The sequence below is a fragment of the Vombatus ursinus genome, unplaced genomic scaffold (genome assembly GCF_900497805.2).
Source record: "Vombatus ursinus unplaced genomic scaffold, bare-nosed wombat genome assembly UNPS02015397.1, whole genome shotgun sequence".
In the NCBI taxonomy this organism is placed as follows: Eukaryota; Metazoa; Chordata; class Mammalia; order Diprotodontia; family Vombatidae; genus Vombatus; species Vombatus ursinus.
The window spans coordinates 510,487-515,888 of NW_020955175.1; the positions used below are offsets into that span (position 1 = coordinate 510,487).

Below are 5,402 nucleotides of genomic sequence, written 5' to 3' on the forward strand. Positions count from 1 at the left end.
TAGTGGAGTAATATCTGCATTTTACAAGAAATACTTAAGTGCTGAATAAAGAATGGCTTGGAATGAGGAGAGACTTGAAGCAGGTAGATCCATCAGCATATTATTGCAATAATTCAGATGTGAGGTGATGAGGATCTACACTAGAATGGGGAGAATGTCAGATGAGAGAAGAAGGCAAGTTCACGATATGTTGAAAGATGAAATTGGCTGCCCTTGGCAACAAAGTGGATATTGGAGTGGGGAAAGAGATAGAAATAAATACAGGATTATACCTGGGTTGTGAGCCTGAGGGACTGAAAGGATGGTATTGCCCTCTATAGTAATAGGGAAGGGAAGAAAGGGTTTGGGGGGGAAGATAATGTGTTCTGTTTTAGACGTAATGAGTTTAAGGTGTCTACTGGAGAGCTAATTCAAGATGTCATAGTTGGAGATGCAAGATTGGAGGTCAATGGAGAAATTGGGACAGGTTAGGTAGATTTGAGAGTCATCAGCATAGAGATTGTAATTAAATCCATGGAAGATGATACATCACCAAGTGAAATAGTTTAGAGGGAAAAGAGAAGAGTGCCTAGTACAGGACCCTGAGGGTTACCTATGGTTATAGGGCATTATCTGGAGGAAGGTCCAGCAAATGAAAAAGAGGGGTGGTCAAATATATAGAAGGAGAACTAAAAAGAAAGCAGTTTGCCCCAAAACTTAGAGAGAAGAAAATATCAAAAAGAGAGCAATCAAAAATGCCAAAGCCCACAAAGATATAAAGGTGAATGAGGATTGAGAAAGGACCATTGGATCTTGCAACTAAGAGACCATTAGTTACTTTCAAGAGAGCAGTTATGGTGGAATGACAAAGTTGAAAGTCATATTGTAAAGAGTTAAGAAGAGAGTGAGAGGAAAGTGGACGCACCTATTGTAGATAGACATTTCCAGGAGTGTATACAAAGGGTAGAAGAGACATAGGATGGTAGCAAGGATGGAAGGATCAAGTGAGTGTTTTTTTTTCAAGATAAGAGAGACATGGTCATGTTTGTAGGCAGTAGGAAATTAACTGGTAGAGAGGGAGAGATTGAATATAAGTGAAAAGGTAGAGATAACAGTGGAGGCAATATGGTGAAATGGTATGGAATGGGATCACTTGAACAAGTAGAAGCATTAGCCTTGGTAAAGAGTAAGGGCATTTCATGATATGAGACATGAGTGAAAGAGTATTAAGTTACAGAAGGCATCTGAATGATGGGAGATGAGAAAGAGGGGAGAAGGGGGAATTCATGGTCAATGGTCTCAATTTTTTCAGTATCATATGAGTCAAAGTTCTCAGCTGAGAAAATGGCAGGGTGTAGGATGTTTGAGGAGGGTTGAAAAAGGTTTGGAATAGCAACTGTGTAGAGTAGGATAGTGAGCTCATAAATTGCCTAGCCACAATGAAAGCCTAGTTGAAGTTATATAACATAAATTTGTAGTGGACCCAATCAGAATGGTTGGGTGATTTTCACCTCCTTCATTCAACAGCAAGCGAGTAGTAGTGATGATGAAGAATGGTGGGAATGAGCCAAGACTGTGACTTGGTTAGGCATAGTAAATGATATGACAAACGGATTCAAGAGAGGAAGATAGAGTAAAACAGAATTGTTTACCAAGGAGTCAAGATGGGAAGAAAAGGAGTGGTTAGTTCAGGAGAAATGGCCTGGAAGAGAACTGAGGGCTTAAGGGATTGGAGGTCCAAGTACAAATAAAGAGTAGGGTTATGTAAAGAAAGACAGAGGAGAGGTGAAAAGGCAATAGATTATGGTCAGACAAGGAAGTTTCATTTTTGTTTTTTTAACATAGAGGTGGTACATGGCAAGATCAAACATGTGACCATCTTTGTGTATGGCTGAGGTTGGATGGAGGAGTGGCTCAATGGAGTTGAGTAGGTCAAGGAACTGAGTGGTTAGGGTATTGAGGGAGAATCAATACATATATTGAAGTCCCCTAGCATCAGGGCAGCAGATTCCATGATTTGTATTGGGTGGTAGATACGAAGAGAATAAGCCTCAAAGGAAAAGAAAATATTGAGTGATGGTAGAAGAGAAAGAATCTGGAAGGAGCAATGGGGAGCCTTCCCACTATGTGGAAGAAATGCAGTCAGCACAATCTCTTTACCTTCAAGACAGCCCCATAGTAGTAGGACACAAATGAGTACGAAGGCAAATTGTTTCTGAGTCTATTTAGATAGACAGGTTTCTTTGTATTCCCATTTTTTTCTCAGTTTTCTCTGCAGATGGGGCCTGGTTCTCAAGCTTGTAAGCACAAACTTTGTATTTTCAGTCATAACCTAGTCCAGTTTTCAGTATATACTCAAATGTCAATCAAAAAATAGCCTTTGAGATAAATGAATGACTAAAAAAGCATTTAATAAGGGCTGACCAAGTGCCAAGAACTGTTTGAACTATGAGTATACAAATTCAGTAAGAAAGATATCCCCTGCCCTTCAGGAGCTTATATCTTATTTATTTATTTTTTTGCTCTTTTATTATTATTATTTTATAATTAATTTATTCATTTTTAGTTTTCAACATTCACTTCCAGGAGATTTTGAGTTTTAAATTTTCTCCTCTCTACTCCCCAAGATGATGTACAATCTGACATAGGTTCTACTTATACATTCATATTAAGCAATTTTTCATTAGTCATGATGTGAAAAAGAATTAAAATTAATGGGAGGAACCATGAAAATGAAACAATAAAACAAAACTACAAAAGAAAAGGAGAACAAATAGTATGCTTCCATCTGCATTTAGACTCCATAGTTCTATGTCTGGATGTGGATATCATTTTCCATCATGAATCTTTTGAAGTTGTCTTAGATCCATTCATTGCTAGGAAGAACCAAGTCTAGCAAAGTCAGTCATCACACAACGTGGCTGTTACTCTATACAATGTTCTCCTGGTTCTGCTCATTTCACCTGGCATCAGTTCATGTAAATCTTTCCAGATTTTTCTGAAGTCTGCCTGCTCATCATTTCTTATAGCACAATAGTATTCCATTATATTCATATGCCACCATTTGTTCAGCCATTCCCTAATTGATGGGCATACCCTCATTGTCCAATACTTTGCCACCACAAAGAGAGCTGCTATAAGTATTTTTGTACATGTGGGTCATTTTCCCATTTTTAGGATCTCTTTGGGATACAGCCCTAGAAGTGGTATTTCTGGGTCAAAGGGTATGCACAATTTTATAGTCTTTGGGCATAGTTTCAGATTGCAGGAACTTGTATTTTGATAAGTAGATATAGCACAACTAAGGGAATGATGGCCAGGGAGGAATGTTTTGGTTCATAAAATTGCAGGGATGGTGAGTTGGACTACAGTAAAGTAATTACATACCCCTTCCAGGAACAATGGCAGGGTTCATGATATCACGGTTACAGGACTGTAGACTGGGCAGAAGAGTACTTGCCAACTACCTTTGTACAAGGGTACAAAGAAAGAAACAAGAAAGTTAGAAAAGTTGTCTGCCAAAGAGTAGTAAGTGAAGCAAAGCATAAGCTGAGAAGTTCTGGATACAAGAGGGTTTAAATCTTCAGGGCAAGGAGCCATAGGATAATTCAATCCAACATTTATTAACCACCTGCTGTATGAAAAGCATTTTGTTAGATATACCAAGACAATGATGGTGATGATGGCATTAATGGTGGTGTCCTAGAAAATTATCACAACAAGCAGGCTACAGAGATAAAGGCTAAACAGCCTTTGCCCACAATATGTTTATTTTTTACTTGAAAGAATATGAGTATCTGTAATGCAAGGTGGAAAGTGATGGAGTCAAAGGAATGTGCAATGGACTGAAGGAATATTTAAGTGTGGAGAGAATACTATTTATTGGGTTGACCAGAGATGACTAAACCAAGCAGGTGATAAGTGAGTCAATACTAACAGAACTCTACCAAAAAGCAGAAAGATACAGAATGATTCAAGTATCTTCTTTCCCCCCTTCCATTTCAGGGAGTGTCATCCATATTCCTGACTTGATTTCCTTTTTCTGCCTGCCATGTCTTCATTCAACATCTCTAAAGGTGAAGTCTTCACCTTCCTCTTGATAGGAATCCCAGGATTGGAACACACTCATATATGGATCTCAATCCCCATCTGTTTTATATATTTTGTCACCATTTTTGGCAACTGTACCATCCTCATCATCATTAAGACCGAGTCCTCACTTCACAAGCCAATGTACTATTTCCTTTCCATGCTGGCCTTCTCTGACCTGGGCCTGTCCCTGTCATCCTTACCTACAATGCTAAGGGTCTTTTTATTGAATGCTCCCAGAATCTCTGCTGATGCCTGCTTTGCCCAGCAGTTTTTCATCCATGGTTTTTCTCTCATGGAATCTTCGGTTCTTATGATCATGTCCTTTGATCGTTTTATAGCTATCCACAACCCCCTAAGATATAGCACTATCCTTACCAATGCAAGAGCCACCAAACTTAGCCTGTTGCTAACCATGATAAGTTTTTTATTGATCCTGCCATTCCCCTTCACTCTAAAGAGCCTGACATATTGTAAGAGGACCCTCCTTTCCCATTCCTACTGTTTACACCAGGATGTCATGAAACTGGCTTGCTCTGATAATAAGGTTGATATTATCTATGGCTTCTTTGTTGCTCTGGTAGGCATGCTGGACTTAGTATTAATTTCAATTTCCTACATTTTCATTCTGAAGACTGTTTTAGGCATTGCTTCCCACCAAGAACAACTCAAAGCTCTCAGTACCTGTGTCTCTCATATTTGTGCTGTGCTTATTTTTTATATACCTATCATTACCCTGGCTGTTCTTTACCGCTTTGGCAAGCATGCGCCCCTACTCATTAGAATCCTAATGGCTGATGTCCTTTTGTTGGTCCCACCATTAATGAACCCCATAGTATATTGTGTGAAGACCCAACAGATACGAATAAGAGTCTTGAGGAAGCTGCATCTTAAGTAAGATAGCAGGAAGTCCTAGACACTGTCTATGCCCAATCTACTAGTAAACTTTGAGATAAAGGAGGGAATCTGTGCCCCCTAATGGAGAAATCGGGAATGAAGAGAAAAGAATCGAAGGCATTTAGAAGGGCATATCTAGTTCAAATTCAACTCAAAAAGAATTTCCACCATAATGCATTTTATAAGCAGTCATCCAGCCTCCATTTAAAAACCACTAGTGATGACAATACAACACCTCTCTAAGCAATCCATTTGTAGTCATAGACATCAGACAAAGTCAAGGATTTTGCCACATTTTATTTATTTCAGCATATTTATCATATGCAATACCTAGCCATTTGTCTCTCTATCCTGATGAGAGACATGTGTTTCATCACCTTACCACCTGGACCAGAGTTTGGTTGTCTTTTAGTGTTGTTTTCATATACATTAATATG

At 38.9% G+C, this 5,402-nt stretch overlaps 1 protein-coding gene across 1 annotated transcript; it reads left to right on the forward strand.

The window, feature by feature from the left end:
• Nucleotides 1-4,030: 4,030 nt before the first annotated feature.
• On the forward strand, nucleotides 4,031-4,966 carry LOC114032048 (olfactory receptor 51A4-like). The gene has a single exon (XM_027847254.1). The coding sequence runs from the start codon at nucleotides 4,031-4,033 to the stop codon at nucleotides 4,964-4,966; it is 936 nt and encodes a 311-aa protein (XP_027703055.1).
• Nucleotides 4,967-5,402: the final 436 nt, after the last annotated feature.